This window comes from Thermochaetoides thermophila (assembly GCF_000221225.1).
Source record: "Thermochaetoides thermophila DSM 1495 unplaced genomic scaffold scf7180000011816, whole genome shotgun sequence".
Classification (NCBI taxonomy): Eukaryota; Fungi; Ascomycota; class Sordariomycetes; order Sordariales; family Chaetomiaceae; genus Thermochaetoides; species Thermochaetoides thermophila.
In genome coordinates, this window is record NW_006383032.1 from 5,206,755 (window position 1) to 5,227,505 (window position 20,751).

At 52.4% G+C, this 20,751-nt stretch overlaps 5 protein-coding genes across 5 annotated transcripts; 1 reads left to right on the plus strand and 4 right to left on the minus strand.

The window, feature by feature from the left end:
* Positions 1-1,461: 1,461 nt before the first annotated feature.
* Positions 1,462-2,922, plus strand: CTHT_0034980 (uncharacterized protein; the record flags this gene model as incomplete). The annotated part of the gene is made up of 3 exons (XM_006693867.1): positions 1,462-1,509; positions 1,586-2,168; positions 2,345-2,922. 3 exons carry the CDS (start codon positions 1,462-1,464, stop codon positions 2,920-2,922), a joined length of 1,209 nt encoding a protein of 402 aa, XP_006693930.1.
* A 361-nt stretch (positions 2,923-3,283) lies between these two features.
* CTHT_0034990 (uncharacterized protein) lies at positions 3,284-4,069 on the minus strand (the record flags this gene model as incomplete). The annotated part of the gene is made up of 1 exon (XM_006693868.1): positions 3,284-4,069. One exon carries the CDS (start codon positions 4,067-4,069, stop codon positions 3,284-3,286), a length of 786 nt encoding a protein of 261 aa, XP_006693931.1.
* A 2,102-nt stretch (positions 4,070-6,171) lies between these two features.
* On the minus strand, positions 6,172-7,155 carry CTHT_0035000 (cyclin-like protein; the record flags this gene model as incomplete). Its single annotated transcript, XM_006693869.1, has 1 exon — positions 6,172-7,155. One exon carries the CDS (start codon positions 7,153-7,155, stop codon positions 6,172-6,174), a length of 984 nt encoding a protein of 327 aa, XP_006693932.1.
* Positions 7,156-15,509: 8,354 nt separating this feature from the next.
* On the minus strand, positions 15,510-17,597 carry CTHT_0035010 (uncharacterized protein; the record flags this gene model as incomplete). Its single annotated transcript, XM_006693870.1, has 3 exons — positions 15,510-16,026; positions 16,085-17,093; positions 17,543-17,597. 3 exons carry the CDS (start codon positions 17,595-17,597, stop codon positions 15,510-15,512), a joined length of 1,581 nt encoding a protein of 526 aa, XP_006693933.1.
* A 670-nt stretch (positions 17,598-18,267) lies between these two features.
* CTHT_0035020 (uncharacterized protein) lies at positions 18,268-19,326 on the minus strand (the record flags this gene model as incomplete). The annotated part of the gene is made up of 1 exon (XM_006693871.1): positions 18,268-19,326. One exon carries the CDS (start codon positions 19,324-19,326, stop codon positions 18,268-18,270), a length of 1,059 nt encoding a protein of 352 aa, XP_006693934.1.
* Between the last annotated feature and the right edge of the window lie 1,425 nt (positions 19,327-20,751).

Genomic DNA, 20,751 nt, shown 5'->3' on the forward strand with positions numbered 1-20,751 from the left:
CAGGAAAGGAGGAAGCGCGGCAGGGCCAGGGAAGTCGGATCACGTCCCGCTCGTCTACTCCCCAGGGCAGTTCCAGTTCCAGCAACCAAAGGTGGGGCAAGCAGCAGCGAGCGCAGCACCCAGCAATGACAACCAGGGTGCTGGGGGAGCCAAATGAGTGGATCCGGGGCCTTGTTCGAGACTTTGTGGCCCTCACTGTCTCCTTTTCCTCAGAAGGATGGCATGGGGATGGTATGGGAAACTGTGAATCCAGCAAAATGACAACAAAGCACAAGATGAATGCTTGGGTAAATCACATCTTCCATCATAGCCGTATCAGCCCAGGAGAACCTTGAATCCAAAAAGCGGGTGGCGAGTTGGCTAATGGATACACCGGCACTTGCACAGGCAAAACAAATTGGCATCCGAGCAACACACGTGTTCCTCCCACAAGCACGTTCGGTTGACTCGACTTGCGACTACCTTAGTCCATGACACCTCGAGTGAGGGGTAACGCGCTGGCTCCGCATCGATACCAATAACTGGGCGGTTGGAGAGGAGCCTGGGCTTGGTGCAAAAGCAAATACCCGTTGATGGTTGGTCCAAGAGCCATCAAGAGGGTGGGCTCTGGACCCTTAGGAGCCCTGGAGCCCCTGAAAACGGGGTTGGTTGAGACCCTTATGCATCTTAAGGATCAAACATTGGGCTTGATGAGGATTTGAAACAGCTTGTCATGCCATGTCCACAATGTCTGCAGCGAAGCGTGTGTGTAATCGTGATTTTATGTTAGCTTTCAACACTTATTAGAAGTCTGGTTGTCGGTGTCCTCAGAGGCTCCTTTGCAACGCAGATGCACCGCTGCTCAGGGCCCGGTCCACATCGCGCTCTTTACTCCACCAGGCACGTAGGTACATTCATACCTTGATCTTCAATGGGCGATTGGTGCTTGATAAAGGCATTACAACTTTTAGAATAGATGTTGATGGTTCGCTACGTTTTAAAACAACAGGCTCAGAAGTGAATCGATAATTAAGGTCATTTCAAATGCTTTAGTCTTAACACAAAAGTTTTCGAACAACCTCGCAGGTCTCCTTGACGCCAAGCCAAATGATCCGTGCACGATCTTATCTCAATACTGATAAGAGGAAACTTGGAAATTTGAGCGCTGGTCAACATGGAGCAGACAGGATCCATCCATGTGATGAATGAACCCATGGTCCTGAACTGGCCATAGAGAAAAAGGAAAGGCGACGCGAAGACAGGGCAACCCTCAAACCTGAAGAATCTTTTCTTTGGTTGGCAGTGTCACCATTGTTCTCACCGTCTTTGGAAAGTGGCGAGGCCTGTCGATCCCCCCTCAAGCCCAAACCCCAAGTTCAACTTCAAGCCCGCGGCAAAACCAATGTGCTAGTTGTGTTGCTGGATCTGCCTCGCAAGACTGAAAAGACATTCAGAAACGCCATATCCATCTATCATTCAACAATGGCTGAGCCAACCCCAGCACCTCCTCCCCAGCCAACAGTCAACGCGGTATGATTCCGAGCAGTGTTGAATAGCTTGTTCTTCTCGAAGAGACCCGACCCATCCTGACTATGTCTCCTCCTAGGTCCCGAAGGCGCCCTCTACGAACCCGGCCTTGCGCATACTCGGCCTTCCCAACCTCCCAAAGAAGCTCCCATCACGCAACTGGATGATCTTTTGGACAGTCTCGACTGCCATTGCTGCCGCCATCATCTACGACAAGAGAGAAAAGAAGCGCAACATTGCAAAATGGCGCCATGCTGTCGAGCATCTGGCCAACGAGCCGCTCCCCTCTGGTAGTTTTGGTCTGGCTCAGCCGCGCAAGCTGACCATCTACCTCTCCGCCCCCCCCGGCGATAGCTTGCGTTCGGCTCAGGACCATTACACCGAATATGTTAAGCCTATTTTGGCTGCCAGCGGCCTTGACTGGGAATTTGTGCAGGGTCGGCGCGAGGGCGATATCCGCGCCTATGTCGCCGAACGCATTCGCCGGGTGCGCCGTTCTCTCGAGGGCAAGGAGGAGCGTGACCCGACTAAGCCCCCAAGCAAGGAGGAGATCGTGGAAGAGTTCCGCAAGTCGCGGGGTATCAGGGACTACGATGGAATTCGTGGTGACATTGTTATTGGCAGGCACACTTGGAAAGAGTATCTTCGCGGCTTGCACGAGGGTTGGCTAGGGCCCCTTGCTCCTCCTCCAGAGCCAGAACCCCTCCCTTCTGCTACTCCCTCAGAAGACACTTCAGAGTCAGACAAGAAGTCCGAGGAAAAGAAGGAAGAGAAGAAGCCTGAAGGGGAGGAAAAGAAACCGAAGAGACCCCCCAACCAAAGCCACATAATACCACAGCCGACTACCCTTCCTCTCCCCTTCCGCCGCACATCCCTCCGGCCTTCCACCCGACCGCTCCGATCCGCGAGCCACATCTCCTGGGCTTTTTGAATACACCAATCCGTCTGTACCGCTACTTCAACCGGCGCAAGCTTGCCGATGACATCGGCCGCGAGGTCGCTGCCGTCTGTCTTTGTACCTACCGCGAGTTCCGTCAGCTCCAGGCCAACCCCGACTCCACACCCTCCGACAATGAGCCCTGGAACCAACCCGCCCAATACGAACAGCAGGCCGAACTTGCCTGGGAAGAGAAGGACTGGGTCAAGTCTGTCTGGAAGGAGGCTGACCAGGTCGATCCAGAGGTTCCTGAGAAAGTTCGGCCAAAGCCCATCGTCATGGACCCACGCATTGCTATACGCATGCGCCGTTTCGCTTTGACTCCGGCCGATGAGGAACGTGTCAGTCGGATTATTGTGCCTGAGGAAGAGGTCGAGGGTTGGATCAAGGGCAATCTGCGTGCCCTATATCGCTGGGGATATCAGAAGGCGTTCGTGAAGGAGAAGAGGACGCCGTTAGAGGATAAGGATGTGGATTAACGGATCACAGGTAAGTTTATGCTCAGTTCAAAGGGAACCAAACAACATTGAAAGAAGGGTCGGTGTAACCACTTGAGAACATATGTGTACATTCACTGTACCAATAACTGCATGATTTAAGGGTTGGGGCATCATGACAAATGGCTGTTATATTGCAGCCTCTTGTAAACACTTGTACATTACTTAAACCTGTGCCCTCAAAGGATAGACGCTGGGCTAAGCTGTTGAATATCATGCTCTCTTTTTGGTCCAACCGGTTGAACTGGCCCTGTGTGTGGCGTTGTCACATCCATTGCTTCTTGGACCGGAGCGACAGCCGACAAAGAAGCGTCACTGCTGTTTGACGAGAGCCCGAATCTCCCTACTCGTCATCATCGGATCCGTAGTCAACAAGGAGGCCAGCTAGCTTTGTCCCAAATGGAGCTGTTGCTTTGGATGTCTGTTCGACAACCTCTGTTTTCTCAGTTGCCAAGCCTCTGGATACTGGCTTGACTTTCTCACCAGGACCTGGCGTATCCTCTGCAGTAGGTTTATTTCCCTTCGCAGTGTTCTTATCCTGATCCTTGCTTTCTTTCCCCTCCTTCTCTTCATTATCTTTATCGACTTTCTTCACCAAAAGCACCCTTGCTCTCTTCTTTTTTCCCCCTTCTCTAGCGGCCTTTCGCTTCCGCTGAAACACAAACTCCTCCGCTAGGACCTCATTCCCAGCCCCAGCAGCACCCACGATACCACTACTCTTCCTCCTCTCCTCGCGAAACTTCTCCAGCCCTCTTTCAACCTCATTCCTCACCCTCTCACTCTCCTCCCGCTCCCTAGCCCTAATCCCTTCAAGGAACTCGACCTCATCGTTATCCAGCGCGCGAAACTGATTCCTCAGCCTGCGCGCCTCCTCTAAGGCGGCCTGCTTGGCTGCTTTGTTGGCCTGAAGCACCTCATACAGAGAGCGCTGCGGTTCTGCTTCTGCCGAAGCGCCAATACCCGAACGTGACGACTGCTGGCGTGATTGCTCGAGTTGGTGGGCAGCTTCTTCCCGCTCCTTCTGCCGAGCTTCAGAGTGGAAGGTGGATGGCGGCTGGGTGTGGAAGTTGGGAGGGGATCGGCCTTTCGAGGCATCTATTGAGCCAGCTGAGATGAAACGGGAGGACATGTTGTGTGGTTAATCCTGTGTCTTGGAAAGCCCATGTTAGGCTCCCCAAGGGAAGTGCGCACACCGTAGATGCTACTGGTTGACGGTTATGGTCGAGCCACCAAAGAAAGTACGTTAAAGTTTAGCAAGGTGCATAAAATGGCTAAACACACAAATAGATGGTTCAAATTGGCAAGGCTGACCGGTCTGCATGCAGAATGGTGTCTGATGAGATAAGGAGTGATGTACAAGACAACGGTGCCCCTCTAAGAGGGGTGTCTGGCTTAAGAGGAGCTTGGACCCCGCATGTCGACCCGTTCATTAACTGTGCAAATGGACAAAGCGGCCAAAAACTCTCATCGCAGACTGGGCAAGATAGTTTGAAGCAGGAATGCACATATAGTAGACCAAAGTTTAAAGACCGACTTTCAGACGATCGCGATGCTGAGGCAAAGTCTCCTGGTATCAATATTATTTGGTTTTCGTTGATTGTGCTAACAAAGGCTGACGCTGTGGCCAATGGCCTGCGCAGTATCCGTACACGCTGGATGATACCCAGTACAACACAACAACCTACCAGGGCCATGCACCTTCTCACAAGGCATGTGTCCTCTATCCCAGAGTACCAATAGCTCGCCATGCCTTGAATGTTCCATTTCCTCCTCTCAACTACCCCAATATTTTTGTGCCTTGCATCCCATACTCGATCCTCCTTTGCCGCAGTATCCTCCTCTGATCTTCATCATGTCGTAACCCTAAAGAGGTGATAGAAAAAGGGAAGAAGACCTCGACCTGAGTCGATTTGTGACTTGAGTTGATGTATCAGGAATCAACTAGAAAAATGCGCACGCCTCCCCCAGTTACCACTCTACTTCTGAAGCATGAGCCCAAATGAAACCCCTTTCTACTCCGTCCTGAGAAAGCATAACATCCTAATCGGAAAGAGCCGAAAAAACAAAAGAGAAAAATCGTGCAAAACAAAAAAAGAGCTCTGGCAGGCGACTATCCTGAGGCAATACTGCTGGTGCCTTGACGCTGGCAGAGTCTGCAACATGATAACCTGCCTGCTGGGCGAGCTTGGACCACCGAAAAGAAATTAAGATGCAAAGGGAAAACTTTCTAGTTCTCCCAACCCCTGAAAGGAGGATGCCTCCCACTGTAATCTCCGAGGATAGAAAACAAAGACCCGAATGCACCTTAAACCCTGAGTCCAACTTTTCGACCATCATAACCCGAACCCAACAAAAACAAAAACAATTAATCCCCATGAAATAGCAGAAGATATATACCCCACAAAACCAGCCAACTTTTGTGATGACAATAAAAGAGCAAAGGAAACGAGGCATGCAAACGCATTTACGAGCGCCATCATGCCCAAAGTTAATCCCGATGCGATTGCCCGGTCAAACTTCCCAAATGTAAGGGAACAGAAGCGATGGGGTGAATGTCCGAAATGAGGAAGCAAGCAATCGGTCGGCAATTGCGACTTTGTCGCTGATTGTGCGGCTCCTCTTGTAAGCTAGTCTTGACTGAACGGCATCATCTTCCAGGGCGTGAAAAATGGAAGATCGGCTGATGTAACCGCTGTGTCGTCCGGTCCCTGGAGCAAACGAGCTTTGAAGATGCCGCAAAAATTGACTAGTCGACTGAAGGACCTCAATTCTCGGCTCGATTCTGGATAAAGAACGTCGGGTCTGACCGTCAAATAGGGGATCTCAATCTATGCGTGTACTGAAAGCAGAAAACTCCATGACGATAACAGAAATCCAAAAACAACGCCGTATATGTGGTATCGCGAATCCGTATACCGAAAAGGGAAAAAGGATATTCATTAGTCGAGCGCAACAGACACCGAGAGGTCGCGAAGGACGAGCACGCCCACATCTTGCCTCATCGTGACTGCAAACTCGAGGTTCGGGATCCCAAACGTATCAGGCAGATTAAGGGATTGTCATTCGGGACTTTCCCCCCAGTGTAGTCGCTCGGGGTATCTTCTTGAGAGTTGTAGAGGAAACCTGACTTGGCCTGGATTGGATCCTGAATTTAGGGAACGGAAAGAAATGAAACCGTGTCCCCTCCGACGCCCCTCAAGCACGAAGACTGGGACGCACAGATGGCGTTATTTAGCCAACGACCGCTTGCCCATACACACGAGCATCAAAGTAGGCCACAGGCTGCGGAGGAGTGCATCCGGCGCAAGGACAACCAGCCATCCTTGGGTGCTGCCAAAAATTGTAGGCATACGGATAGTAAGCACCGGATTTTGCATTGTACGAGGGATTTTGGTGATTGCCGTAGTGCCGTGAGGTTGCGGTGCTGCCATACAGCGACGCGTCGACATAATCCAGCTTGAGGAGTGTAGTCGGGTTGGGATACTCGGGGGTACCGTACCCAGAATCAGGGGGTGTCAACGAAGGGGCAGGTTGAGACCAAGAATAAGTTTGAGAAGCCCAACGAGATTGGTCGCGGCGGTACGACGCAGCCATCGCGGCTTCGTTGGCCTTCATAGCCTCGTAGCGCTTATACTCTGCCACTTGCATCTGGTACCAAGTATTCTGGAGATATTGCGCCCGAGCTCGGCTGGAATCGGATTCGACTGAAGTGGTAAGATTCGTCTGCCGCTCCCTCTTTCTGGTCTCCTTCCAAGCCTTCCAGTTGGCCAGCCAGGCCTGGTAGTCTTTGCTCTCGTCGAGGTGGACATAAAGAGACCATCCAATGGCGCCTAACCACTCGTATTCCAGAGTGTTCAGCTCCTGAACGGAGATCCCGCTGACCTCAGACCAAGACTTGTTCTGAAACGTGTTGTCATCAAGGAACTTGCTCCCGAGAAGCAGGGCGATGGTGAGCATACGCCAGATCTGACCCTCGTTGTTGGGCTTCTGTCCAACAGCGTCCATCATATTGATGCGCTTCGCCAGATAGTTCATTCCAAGCAAGATGGTCGTGCTTGGAAGACGAGTCGAAGTCAAGATCTGGCAAACAAACTTGCGAAAGGCTGGGTTGACCGTGTTGGTGTGAGGAGTGACCAGTCGCGTGGCCATCTCGGCAACATAGTCAGCCATCAGCTCGACATCGTAGTCGAGAACAGCGCAGACGCCTCCGGGCATGTTGACTGAAGTCTTGGCGATTGGTCGAAAGAACAGCGATCGGATCGTGCAAATGTCGATCGAACTACTTCAAGCAGCTGGAAAAGGATGGGTACGACGCGGAACAATCACGCCTTCCCAGGCAGTTCCAGAGCTAGAAGAGTTGCGGGATCCCGAAAGGTGAAGAAGACCGAGATTTACTGAGACTCTCTCGCCATAGAGCGAACTCGGATGTGGTCGTCGCAGGGTCGAGAGCCGTATAGTCAAACGGTCGGAGAACTCGATGATTAGAGCGCCTTGCGAGCAACCGTGCCGAAGCAGAGGCCCAGACCCAACTGTGCTTTATTGCTCGTCACGAGATGGCCTTGTCCAAAAGCCACTGGGCGAACACAGAACGGTAAAAACTCGAGGTTCAAATCAAACCGTCGAAAGGATTTGAAAGGGAAGAGGAAAGGAATGTGATCGGAAGCACTGTACCGCAGGACACGTCAGTACGCGGTTTGCTCGATGACTCTCACGAGAATGCGCGGCTAGACTGTGCGGAAAGACACCATTCGCAGTACCAATAAACGCAGAGATGACGAAAGAGAAAAAGAAGCGCATATAAACAAAACCAAAGAAAGCTTGCGTCTCGAGATGCTTGGGGCCGCGTCGCTAAACGTAAACTTGACGGGTGTGTGATGAACTAGATCGGAAACCGGGCAGCCAGAGAATGTCCGACAGCTGCCACAACATTGATCTGCAGATCAAAACAGAAATAGGAAGAAACGAACCTTAGCCAGGAATCGAAGAAAATAAAAGAAACAATTCCTCGCTTGTGCCGTGGAAGCTGGCGCCTGGAGTTGCTGACCGGGACGATCGACTGCTGCAACAAAAGACGCCGAAGCTGGAGAAGTTGTACCCAGGCCCAAAAGACCGCTCGCGGACAGGCGGTGTCTCCTGTCTAGCGAGTGGACGACGAAAAGGTCGACGAAAAGCACCGATATCTTTTCGTGAACGACGCAAAAATGAATTTGGTCGTTCGTTAGCCGCTCGGTCCCTGGAGGATCCTGGGATGGCTGAAAGGGGAGAGGAGGAAGAAAAACCGTGTGGACGGGGTAAAGACGGTGGGTGAGGGAGGAGCTGGTAAAAAGAGAGGGAAAAAAAGAGGATGAGAAAATCAGTGGTGCAGCACAGTGGACCGAGAGCAGGAGAGACCGCGCTAACAGTGGCCTGTGGCCCGGGGACTACGGATGGAACAAGGCACAACCATGCCAAAACAGGCGGCATGTATGGGTTGGGGGGACGAGTCTGAGTGTCCACCCAGAACATGGTGGGTCGGTGCGACCGGGGAGCAAGGGCGCCGAGAAGCCGGGCTTCCTCTTGAGACTGGACGAAACTGCCTGTGGCTGACGTTTCCATCCTCGTTCTGATGGCTGCCCACTTGCGGCGCGTCCTCTACACAGTACTCTACCCTTGGCTGACCCTTGCGTTGTATTAACGCACACTGCCTGCTTGTACTCAACCGCCTCGACATGTGTGCTTGTCGTCCAGCGGCATGTTTGCTGCCTTCAGCCATTCCATTCGGCACAGCGATCTTCCGTGTCGTCGTATGAGGACAGACAGCCGATATCCTCACACGTGTAATGAACCCGTAATTTCACTCGGACACAGCATCGACGATGACGGAAATGACCAGGGTTATTATCGCCGATTGAAACCTTTTGCCAGAGACTTCTTGGCTGTGGCGAGTTTTGCCAAGAATCGAGAGGAGAAGGCAGTGGGTCGCTCTCTCACAACCGACAGACGGTTTACCCAAACCAGGCCAGGTCCTCAGATGCAGGGATGGGGGAAACGGTTGGTTGGGGGGTGCAACAATCTGACCTTCCATATCCCGTGTTTCTTCGGCCACACATACCGCGCGTACGGATTACGGACTGCTGTAACTCCGTACAAGCCATGTCCTCTCCAGTTCTCAGTCCAGCCTATTGTCCTTGTGCTGTGAAGCCAGACAGCTTTAGAGACTGCCTAATATAGCATTGGTAGCATCATCCTCGATATACAGAGCAGCAGCGGAAAGCCCAAATTGTGAGAAAAAAATCTGCCCACGGGTGTACAGAGCACCACGGAGCCCAAGCGGAGGGACATCTTGGTAGAAGTCTCTTGGCGTCGATGTTGCAGAGTTTGGCAGAAACTTGTATGGGCACCCTTGAGAAGCGAGCTGGTCGCATCCAAGCAAGACTTCCAAAGCTCATTTCACAGAGCGGGTTAAGGAGTCTAGCCTGACTCATGTCCATTTTTAAGCACACAACTTCCATCAGCAGAAACATGTGTTAATGTCGATTGTGAGTTGAGTCTGACTGACATCTTGCTCACATGTCATGAGCCGGGATGAAAGTGAGTGAATTTCTAGCAGTCAGTGGTAAATTGGGAAGCGGTCCGGTATTGGATGTGGGTCAATCTTACCTTACATTACTTGCACCAGGCATGTAGGTACACTCAACCGCAAAGCTTTCACAACAGCTGTTCCGTAACGATGGTGTAGCCCTCCATCCGCCGGAAGCGAAAAGGATTCATCCCGCGTAGCCCCTCAACAGAATTGAATAAAGAAACGTACATATGTTATTTTGTACACAAGTAGCTCCGGCAATAGGTAGCAGCAAATGTGGACTTGGGCGTATACCTACAATAACGGCACATCAGAGTTATATACGATATAATTTCCAATATTCATCATGACCAATAGCCTGACGGGGCTAGTGAGGGTCATGATCAAAAAGACTCTGAGCTACCTACCGGTAGGTGCGGTTCGGTTACTTGAAAAGATTGGCTAGGAAAGCATGCTCCCTTGGACATTGGTTTACGCCGTAGTGTACGTAAAGCTCTTCCGATCCGACCAGCCATGACCCCATTTCACCAGAGGAGCATGAGCTCCTGCAGCCACGATGACGCTGTGAGCTGGGACTGGTTAGACGAGCCAGCCTCCCCTCATCAGCTGCAGAAGGCGGCTGTGCTTCTGATTGGTCTCGCAGGCCAGCTTTGCCTTGACGCCTACTCGTGGGGTACGTACCAAGTGACTTTATGGGTCGCAGGCAGTGTGCGGTTTAAAATTCAAGCGATGAGAAGAGTAGGCTAACGGTGTCAAAGTGCCTACATATTGAGTTGCCAGCAGAACCTGATGAAACCCACTTTAAGATGAGGGTAGTAACCTAGACCGAAAATCGCCTATGTGTTATCAAAAAAAAAAAACTACAATGGTGATGAAGAGGAGGAGATGGCCCGGTGCACGTCTTGGCCTCGCTCGGAAATGGTACGGAAGTCAATCGACAACCATGGTCTGGAGAGGGCATAGGGCTTCTACAAGTACATAGCGTACAATAAGTAGGTACCTAATAACGTGGCATAGCTTTTTGTCCGGAGGTCCGAGATCATTTCAAGAATTTTCTAGCCAGGCCCCTTACAAAAATTCTGAAGCACGAGTCAGAAAACCAAAAAAAATGCCTGTGCTTGCTCCGGGATATCCAATCCAGTGACGTTTGAAGGATTTCTCACAGGCGAGCTGGCCGGCTGGGACTATCGGAGAAGCAGGGCCGTAACAGCGTCGCTTGTTAGAGACACCCCTGTGGTGCGGGGCTGGGCTCCGGCGAAAGCTGAAAGAGAAAGCGGTCAACAAGGCCAGCTGGAACCAGGGATCTGGGAGACGCGTTCGTCAACACCCAGCCCGTCCCTGTCTCCCGAGACTTCATGATGTACCTGAAGCAAACACGTTACCTATCCCCCAGGACTGTTGACGGCAATGTATCCCTTTAGGCAAGGTAAGGCGAGAATGATATGGACTTATAAACCCAGAATTGCACAGTTGATTAGACTTCTCCTGTGATATCAAAGCAGATGAACCAGGAAACTCACGTCAAAATGTTGGATTCATGTTTGTGAATGGTTAGCAACCTAAGTCCTGGGCATGGAGTTTTGAATGGCAGCTGGAGTTATACCTCATGTGCTTGAACAAACCAAGTTTCAATTTCGACCATCAGGCTTTGGGCGAAATCACGATTTCAAACAGTCCCGCAAAGCATAGAGTACGTATCTTGCAGCCCACTTTTGACACAAAGCCCTTATTCCTGCTTGCCATGTTTCTATCTGCTCGGGATGCTTGTGGGAGACCTGGTTCACGGGAAATGAGACACAAGCAACAGGGTGTGTCCAAATTCCATGATGCCAATATGACTACTTTGGTCTTGCATCCGATGTAAGCACTCCATCTCAACGCTACCAAAACGCTCACCACGAGATCCTCCAGAGCCCTGATCAGCATCACGTGTCAGCTCCAGACGACCCCTCAATTCGGCGCTTACCGCCTGCCCCTCTGAGGCGGCCATCCACCAGCTTGCTAGAATTGGAGGCCAAAGTAGCAACCTATGGCTTGGCCATCAATATCACCAGCTGCGTAGGTTGGCGACCAGGGCTAATTCACTGGTGAGTCGTTGTCCTCGTTGATATGGAAGGCGACTGTCTGGCCCAGTCAGAGGAGTGGACGTGGAAATACGTGGTACTTTCCCAGTTTCCATGGGCCGCTGGGCTGTGACGCTTGGGAGCAGGCGGTGTGGCGGGCAGTGCTGCTGCAACGAATCTGTCAACGGGCATGCCTAGAAAGAAAGCGCCCACTCAAGTGCACAAAACGCGCTTCATCAACAGGTGAACAGCCTTGCGGGTACATCGTCAACCATTGTCAATGTGCATCCATTTCAGTCTTGAGGTGGCCGTTGCAGGTTTCATGGAGGCAAAAGGGCCCAGCGGGTCGGCTAGCGTTGGGCTGAGGTTTCATGGCTCATCTTCCTCCTGCGAGTGACGTTCGATGAGCACAACAGCTCATCGCCAGACAGGCTGCAGCCAGTGGAATCCCACATGCAATTCGCTCTTTCGCATGTACCCTGGGCATGACGATTCGAACACGCAGACTTACTGACCACACACTCATTACTCAACCAGAGGATGTACTAGGCAGTTGTATACACAAGCAAGAATATGGCTGAGCAACGACTGTTTCCCTCTGGCTAAAGACTTGCCGAAAGATTCGAACAAACGATTCCCGAAGGCAAAAATGCCAAGGTCAAGGCAGACAACATTCGCCTATGGCTGCGAAAGCGTTGAACAGTTTCAGAGGTACTACTTACCAGCTGTGTGAGCGCTCTGTGGTACAGTGCAGAAGTGTCAACCTGGACGACTCGTCATATTCTAAACTCAAGTTTTTCCTATCCACATTACATCTCATGTAAGATAAAGTACCCCAGACATGAAGCTATGCATTTTGCTTGTTGAGCATTTGTCAATAACCCGTAACCGCCCTCCTACGGGCAAGATAGGTTGCCGGCATGCCGGAGTCAACCTCGGGACTTGCTCCGAGCTCCGTCGTTCGTGGTCGCCAGTCCCGGCATCAGTAGAGGGCTCCGCTCTGTCTCATCAGATCCTTCCCGATGTCCGCCCCTCATCAAGGACCGCGCTGCATACGGGCTAGATCGGCGTTGGGCAGGAACGCCCCGCGCCTCAACACACAACCACAGGGTGCGCAACCCACGCGCTGGTGGGGTAATGCATGTGTCTAGTGGAGACCCTGCGTCAAGTTCTGTCCAGGAATTTTTTTTCCTTTGACCCCTCTTTATCCATCCAGCGCTCACGCTGGCCCACTGGGAGCCACTTTTAGGGAGGTTCGATAGAGGCGCACAATGACATGGATCAGACGACAAGAAAGTGGGCAAAAAATTTCCCTCAACTGCAACTTTCTTTGGCCATCCGATGGTTCTGTAGCATCGCCAACGGCGCCCGCCCCCCACCAACAACCTCTCATATTCTCATACAAGGCAAAATCATGGCTCTCGATTGGCTTGCCCACAGCATGCGCGGCGACTCATTAGTCCCGCCCTTCCTCTGCTTCCAAGTTCTCTTCGCCATTTATTCTGGCGTATGGTCAATATCTCCTATGTCTTTCCTCTCTTGTTCTCATGCCGCCAGCTCAGCACAACTACATCTGAGAAGTGATCCACAGAATGGGACCGAAACACTCAAACCGAAGCCGAATTCTGTTACATCAAGCATATCGCATCGCTTCTTTCAAGACGCAGGTTTGTCCGTGAGGATACCCAAAGCGGGGCCTGCGTTCCCGATGCCCCCCTATTCCCACCAGATGCGTCGATGCGTTCTTTGCTGCATCTGCTAGTTCCCATATCGGGCACGCTTGCCGGGTTGTATCGGCGCTTCGATCGCTCACGGGAGAAATCAGAATTTTTTCGTTGCGCCAGCCAGATCGGCAATGTCCCAGTGGGTTCGCTGCTCCGCTCCGTTCTTCTCTCGGCTCGGTCTCGCACTGCGATCCGTCCACTCACAGGTGCCATCGACGACCCTCTCCAACACAGGCCATGCTCGGCCTTTCGCGCCAAAAAGAGTTTCAAGCCTACCAAGGCTAATAGTATTTCGTCATAGCACCAGCCGCGTAGTCTATGCACGTGGACGGATTGGGCCGTCTGTTTTGTCAGGCGCTGTTATTCAACTCTATTGAAACTTGCCCTTGTGCTTCCTCCGGCTCCCTCTCCTCAGCCTCCTGGAGAAGGGTGGAGCAAGTCTCGTTTTACATATGTACGTATAACGGGTGGTTGGTCGATGTCGATCGACAACTGCGCCCGTGGTGTTCTCTCGTAATTCTCATCGGGCAGATGGACCCTCCCCGACCTCACTGCGCCCACATCGTCACCAGCGTCATAAGCAATCTGAACGCTTCGCCAGGCATGGTATCCCGTAAGTCAACATCTCGAGTAATGAATCCATCCATGGTCAAGCCACTCGTAACAAAATTATAGCCTCTTTTTTTGCGATCCGCAGCTCCGTACGGCTGGCCCATTGATGCAGTTTGTGGCTAGTAATTCGAGCTACATCAGTTGTCATTGGTTGCAGAGCAGCGCCGCGCCAAGCGTTCCTGTGTCGTCCGATATCGCCCCCGCGATGATCATGTTGGGTTACGACCGTCATGCTCTGTGGTTTTCCTCGCAAACCTAAAGTGGCATGTTTCGTTAGGGGGACTTACTGACAGGTAGTCACATTGCACGCAGACTCTGCACGCGGACTTGCTGTTGTCTGCTTATGCATGACTTTACGGATTTGTTAACAGGACACGTCGGACGGGAGAACGAAAGTCTGATGCATGGCATACGCAGGTATGTCTGCGCCTGATTGTGTGTGTGTGTGTGTGTGTGTGTGTGTGTGTGTGTGTGTGTTGCTTGAACCATGTTAATTTCGATGAATATTGCCACAACCTGCATGCCACTCAGAGGGCTGCCTACTGTCCCTTGTGATGCCTTCCCGGTCAGTCCGTTATCACACACATACACAAGGACGAGCCTGTGACAAGCCATTCATTTTGATCGTGCTTCGCAGTTGTCATACACTGCCTACATTTCGTAGCCAGAATCATTTTGGATGCGGTCAGGTGTGTGGACTGACGTCTTTGGGTGGCACGGTCATCCATCAGCCTTCTTTTAAGCCGTCGCGATGTTGGCCAACCCTCTGGTTGTCGAGTTGTTTCGGCCTACGGAAAAGTCACCACGGCAAGAACGTCGGCTTTGGTCCGGTAAGTGTGGATTGTTGGTTTAAATAGAAACGTTGTATTACCGAACTTGAGGTTGAGTATCATCTGAACGGTAAGAGATGTAAGCTCCGATTCAAATTTGCGGACATGAGAGTAAGCTGAGTTGACACTTGACCGAATATATGGATGACTAAGCAGTTACGTATGAGTTTCAAGAGCGCATCGCTCATGTCCTTGTTGAGCGTGAATGACCCCAGTTTTCGGATTGTTTAACCATGTTCTAGTTCTCTTTACAAGGCAGAGCCCACACAGTTTGATGAAAAATGGCAAATGAGATAGGCTAAACTACAAGCAAGAACCAACGATCCTACTGACTTATCTGCAACTGGACGTACATCAAAACTCAGTGTGAACTGTCACTTATTTGCCACATTCTAGCACTAATCTGTCCTGTATCAAAGACCACGGCTCAACCCGAGCGGTATCATACCCAAGAACCCCTTCAAGGAGCAACCGCACTCTCTCTTTCCAGGCCCTTGAGAACACGGACAGAAGTCGAGTCCACACCTTGTGGTATAAAGAAATCATGTTTCGTTTCCTCCTTCTCATGGACATAACTAGGGATATCGAAGTACAAGATCGTTGCACAAAGAGATAGCGCCCACTGACAAAACCAGAAACCAATTCTCTCCTTTTGTTTCCTCACTCATAGGCCTGGTTCCTCTCGAACTACTACCAGTTCTGGATTACCTGTCATATGTATTAACTGCCCTCCCGCATGCCCGCTGCAGTGATCTGCCCACACCCTTGATGGTCTCTCTCAACCAAGAGTCATCGAATATGGCACAATCGCCTTATCGATGATGGGTTCCCTACGCGAGGTGCAATCCTTCTCATCCCCCCACTTGGCGAACCAGTTCTCTTCCTGCTCTCTTGCGCGATCAAACGCAGCACGACACTCTGGGGGCAGCAGGTCGCGAATCTCGTCCGACACAGCCATGAGGCCCTTGAAAGGCGCTGTGAAATCGGTCGCAAGCCAGTTCTCGTAGTCGGCGCGGGATGTACGGAAGGGTACGTCGTAAGCAGCAGGGGAGATACCAGCGGGAGGAGTCTCGAGGTGGGTGTCCAGAACGAGGAAATTACGGGAAATGGAAGGCTTGAGAGGTGGGAAAACCTTGGACTTATGAGCATCAGGCGATACCTCGGAGTCGTTGACTTGAACAATGCGGGCATGTGTTGGCTGCATGGTGCGCGGATAAAACATTGTGTTTGTGTGGATGTCATAAACACCGTTGAGGTTCTGACGGCGGACTGCCGAGAGAACGCTGTTGAAATGGCTACAGGAGAGACAAGTTAGTATTATAACAGTTGCAATCCACGAGTTCAAGAGCTCACCTGGCTTCGCGGGCATGCTCCAATTGCCAATTGACATCATTGACAGCAACCCGGCGCTTCTTTGTATCGGCTTTGACATTCTGCTGGGGCACAGATGGACCACCAGAGTGGTATACCGAACTGGCACCATGCCAGGCGACATATTGGTTCTTATTGTACGGCTTGTCAGGGTCAAAGATATCGTTGGGGTCGGCAAGCTCGCCCTCCACCACTCCATCAGCGCGCGCCTTGGCCACCTCATAGTCGTCGATGATGCGACGGCCGCCAACGATGATCTGAGCACCGAATTCTCGGAAGACGGACCGCGCCGTGACGATACCGATCGAACGACCCTTGTAGCTGTGGGGGATGATGTCCCGCTCAATCATGTCGCGCTTCTCTTCATCATTAACGATAATCTTGTGGAGCCGTTTGTGCTTTGTGAAGAAGAGGTATGAGTCGCGGAAGCCCACACAGCGCGCTGGCTCAGTGGAAAGCATATAGAGCCGCTCGCCGCGCCCCAAGACGGTGAAGGTACGGCACCGATACTCGCGACCGCCCTTGAGGTTGCCCAACTTGTCAACCTTCTCCTCACCCTCAGGATCCTCTGGAAGATCCAGCTCGTCATCCACGATGTTGTAGAACACGCCATCAACCTCAACTGCCTGCTGCTGCGGTTGTTGCTGCTGGCCCTTGCGGCCGCCGCGGCCGCGCCATCCTCCACGTCCACGGCGCCGGGGCGTAGCATCGGGATTCGGTGGCTCGATGGGCAACTGGTCCCAGTCCGGAGGGCGGTTCTTGGGGGGTCGACCCAGGCGTCGCCGGCGGACAACGGGCTCGGGAGGAGGCGTGGGTGATTTCGCTGATTCCTCCTCGTCCTCTTCTACTGCTTCTTCCTCGACGACAGATCCATCGTCCTTGTCGCCATCCTCGTCGGCGTCATCCTTTGCTTCCGCATCCTCTTGCTCGGCAGCATCAGGCATGGGCTCATCCTCATCGTCGATGCCCTCGAAGGTTTTAGGCGTGCTCTCTGGCAAGGGAGTCACAGTGTCAGCCATTGCTCAGCTTTAAACCCAGCTAACCGCAAGCCAGCCTGCAATTGCGATTCCGATGCGTCGTGGAAGCGATACAGGGGGACGGATCGCGTGGGATGTATGGATTGCGATGGGGTAGGTAAGGTAGGCATGCAGCAGCAGATCCCCGCTACCCCTCGATGGTCACCGTTTGGAGGAAGTGACCAAACTGGGCGTCAGATCAGGACGCTCGCAAAGCTTTGCTGCACGCCGACGGAAAGCGCGTTTCGGCAGAGCAAAAGGGACGCTCCGCATGCAAACGCAGACACAATGGTTGACTGATACGGTGTCGCAGATGGGCAGGCGCAGTGCAGTGAAGGCGCAGAGGGGAGAGGGAAGCTGGAAAGCTGGATGGAACCTGGAACCTGAAGAAAGGCTTCTGAACAGGGCAAACTTCGAAACTTACCCAGTGCTTGTTGGGCGCGCTTTGCCGCGGCGCGGCCGGACCGTCGAGAAGGCATGACTGAGAGGTGTCTGTTTGCCGCTGTGTTACAAAGTAGTCCGTTAGAATGGTTGCTGCTGCAGCACTTTGTTTGGCGCAGAGTCGGTCGTCGCAGCGGTTGGCACTCGAACTGCGCGAGTCCAAATGCGACCAGGCACGACTAAGCACGACACAGGCGACGCGATTGCACGGAAACCAGAGACGCGGATGGGGATTTGCGCACAAGCCAGCCTTGGCCCCCAGCAGTGATTGTTACCCCACCAGTGCGACCAGCAAACCAATCATAATTCGATAAACACAATGCGATAGCACAGTATCTGCAATGGATGTCATGTCATTACGCACTGTATCATCATCAGTCTTTTTAAAAAAAAAGAAAAGCAACCCCAGCCGTGCACATCTGCTCCGAAGCTGCTCTCCTTCCTTCCACCTCTCGTCAGTTTGCCTACAAGAAGACTTATTATTAGGTGTACGTAGGTAAGTAAGTTCCTCCCAATCAGGTTGGTCTGATGGGCCTGATGGGTGCTTGTGCTCTCAAGTAAACGGTAGCACATGGGCGTTTGCCCCAAAAAGAAGCCCTGCCAGCCTCAATTGCAGTATGCTCATCTATCTCTAAACTCCCATGCGCCAGATCCCGATGCAAAGTCAGATAGCTTGGTTATGCCATCCTGAGTCCCACCAGCAATTCTCTAGTTCACCGGCAGCTTGTCCGTGGGAGGCACGCCCTCTGGGAAGACCTCCTCTGTCAAGATAACGTCCTTGCTATTGTAAAGGTAGCGGTAAGCAGTCTTGACAGTGCCGTCGCTGACTCCGGCGACAACAGAGATCTCCTTAGAAGTGCGGGGCTCTCCAGCAAGGTGAGAGGCCATGTAGATGCATGCCGCTGCCACCGAGAGCGGGGACCGACCCGCCAGATCGGTGACCTTAGCCGATTTCTCAGCCAGGCGGCGGGCAATATTCTCGACACGGACAGCGTGGCGGAAACGGAGGTTGCTGCAGTAGCGGGCGCAAAGCTCGGGTGCGCTCGTCGAGCCCTTGGCCTGGTACTGCGCGGTGAAGATGCTGGTCTGGGCGACCTGTTCTTCGCCTCCCATCTTCTGGAGGAAGGCCTCAAGCTGCTTGAAGACACGACCAATCTCCTTTTTTGACACCTTTGTCAGGCCATAGATTTCTCGGAAGGTACGTGGCACGCCCATCTGGCGGCAAGCAATGAAGATGCAACCGGCAATGATAGCTTCTTGCGATTTGCCCTTGAGCGCCTTGTTGTCTTCAACAAGCTTGTAGATATGCTTGGCCGCATTCGCAACTTGCGAACCAGTATTAATCGAGTCTGTCAGACTCTGGATATCGCGGTATGCTTGCAGCAGGGCCTTGGATGCTTTATCCTGGTTGACCTTGTTCTGCAGGTGGGACAGGTTCCTGGCATTCTTTCCTTCACCATACGCGATTGTGGTCTGGAGCTGGTCGCCGTCAATCATCAGGTTCGGAGCGTCACCAACACGGGATGGGTCATCGTTGCCCTGATCGTCGTTGGAAAAGGTGCGCCATTCCGAACGAGTATCGATGATGCGGTCGCCCACAACCAGTCCGCATGACCCGCATACCATGTCTCCAGAAGAGAACTCCTCGATCAGGTTCGGGGGAAACTCTTTGCAATCTTTGCAGATGAGATAGTTGTTAAGATCCTCCTTGAACTCGCCCTCCTTCACGGCATTCTCAGCCGCAAACGCCTCAAAGGGGTTCGCCATGTTCAAATGGGTAGCCAACCGACTTGCAGCGAGCGCGAGCACAAGGATGGATTGCGGGCAGAGCTAGGGATACTAGACAAGCGAGTGGGAGCGGCACGCGTCAAGTCGTCGGGCGCTCGATAGGCGAGCAAGAGGACGTAGGCTTGATGGGCTCCGCGAGACCAAGTGGTCAGGCTAGATGGGGGGTTGATGCTTCTACTCCAACAGAAGTTGCTAGAAGCAGCGAGAAGCTCGCAACAGGTGATGGACGCCGGCTTGTAAACCACGGCAACACTGGGCGCCCGTGAGTAGCTTGCTCTGCAGCAAAATGGCAGGGCGTGCAAGAGCTGGAAAAAGAGGTACCTTCAGCGACTGCTCTGCAAACCAGCTAAGGCGTCCGAAACCGCCCCGGATGTGGAGGTCAGGGTGCGCGTCTCAGAACAAAGAACAGTCGGTGGCCGGTAAAGATGGGGGGCCTGGTGTTGTTGGTTTAAGTGGCTCGTCGTCGCTGTGTGAACTTGGGGAAACGGCCAGGCTAATGGAAATGTCGAGAGCGCAACTGAAAGCAGCTGCAGAAAATATCTGCTTCTGTTTATGTTGTTGCGCCGGCCGGGCACAAGAGCGAGCGGCGAGGACACGGGGTCAGGAAAGAAATGGGAGCGTCCAAGTCAAAGGCCCGTGGAGAGCGCAGTGCAGTGTTGGCCTCAAATTTGGGGAAGGGGGGGGGGCGCCTGTTGCGACCTACAGGCTGCAGCAGGCGCTCAGTGGCAGTCACTGCGTCTGTTTATGTTCGTCCAATAAATGCTGGAGTTTACACGTGATCTAGGCCCACCTTCCTCTCTCTGTGGCTGGGTTTGTTTCAAAGCATTGTCGCAGGTTTTAACTAGAAACGTTGTGAACAGAAATGTCGTCGTCAACAGACACGCTTGGTTATGCGAGAATGTGTTTGGATTTAGGAATGCCTCTACGTATAGGGCAGAATTTTGACTCAGCTGAAATTCTGATATACTTATACCCTGAAACTTCACTGTCTGCTCTCAGGATGTAGAAGTGCTTTGGCTTATTTTCTCTCACGTTTGATGTCCGATTTGCCTTCACAAAACCCAAGATGACATGCTCCCTTTTCCTCGCAGCCATGTAACCTGCGACAGTCATATGCATCATTATGTCGTCTACCAACAATTTCCTGAGTCCTCACTTGGTTGTGGAGTGTCTTCGAATACCAAAAAAAGAGGTTAATGGGCCTTGTTGGCGCTGTTCAGCCTTCAGAGGGCGCTGTTCATTATCGCTGCGGGTCCGATGCCGAGGCGCCGCTCACTAAGGAATGACGTCAGTGCTCTAGGCCCTTGTTTACCCCCTAGAGGCTGTCAGCACTCTTGACGACCTAAGTTCTTGAAACTTCGCAGGCCGACTGTCAACGATAATTCCTATTGCTCGGTAAAAAAA